This window comes from Sinocyclocheilus grahami, unplaced genomic scaffold (assembly GCF_001515645.1).
Source record: "Sinocyclocheilus grahami isolate Dianchi unplaced genomic scaffold, SAMN03320097.WGS_v1.1 scaffold4728.1, whole genome shotgun sequence".
Taxonomy (NCBI): domain Eukaryota; kingdom Metazoa; phylum Chordata; class Actinopteri; order Cypriniformes; family Cyprinidae; genus Sinocyclocheilus; species Sinocyclocheilus grahami.
Window position 1 is genome coordinate 1,936 of NW_015509614.1, and position 832 is coordinate 2,767.

The 832-nt window shown below is 38.2% G+C and overlaps 1 protein-coding gene across 1 annotated transcript in view; it reads left to right on the forward strand.

The window, feature by feature from the left end:
• The window catches only part of LOC107576963 (protein LAP2-like), a 5,033-nt gene that overhangs the window by 1,929 nt on the left and 2,272 nt on the right, over window positions 1–832 (forward strand). The window contains exons 2-3 of the mRNA XM_016263081.1: window positions 188–361; window positions 510–686. Coding sequence (XP_016118567.1) covers window positions 239–361; window positions 510–686 — 300 coding nt within the window. The 5' untranslated portion in view covers window positions 188–238. The remainder of the gene's footprint in view (window positions 1–187; window positions 362–509; window positions 687–832) is intronic.

The following is an 832-nucleotide window of genomic DNA, read 5'->3' on the forward strand; positions in this document are numbered from 1 at the left end:
TATTTATAAACAATGTTTTATTTTAGAATTTAGATTTGGAACCTTACATCAATTTAAAATACCAAATATCATAATGTTTATAATATGAATATAAATGTAATAATAAATCAGGTTTGTCATTAATTACAGGTCCTATTAAGTTCTCTGTTGAATTTCTTTAGTAAATTAACTGGCTTTGAATTTACAGGAGGGCAATCTGAAGCGTTACCCCACACCGTATCCTGATGAACTGAAGAACATGGTGAAAACGGCTCAGTCCGTGGCTCACAGACTCAAAGAGGACGAGTCCGGTGACGAGGCAGGAAAAGAGACCAGGGCCAGTGAGAGGAACCACATCGGAGTGCAGGATGTTGGCGTGAAGGTTGGATTTTGAAAACACTACCAGTTGCATGTCCTGTTGTGGGTTGGGTCGAAATATTTTTTTATATTGATCTGTGGGTTGTGTGAAGAATGTTTAAAGTGAATCCTGGTGCAGATGTTGGAATGACCTTGACTTTCCTGTGTGTCAGGTGATTGAAAGTCCCTGCACTAATGGCAGAGCTGTTGAAATGGAGCCTAAAGCAATGATGAACAGGCATCAAAATTACAAGCCTATAGATTCATTAGACAACCACGGCGTTGAAAGGATCCCTCTCAAGACCTCAGACAACATGAGAACTATGATGAACCATGATGACACCCTTGAGGTACTGCATCAGCGTTTCAGTATTAAATCTTATGAATATGGTTTTTGAATCAAATAGATTAAAAAATGCTTTACTCATTCCAGTGTAGTTTCAAACCTATAAGAGGGTGAAAGTTAATGTGGACCAGGCTTTCAGACAAAAAAAAA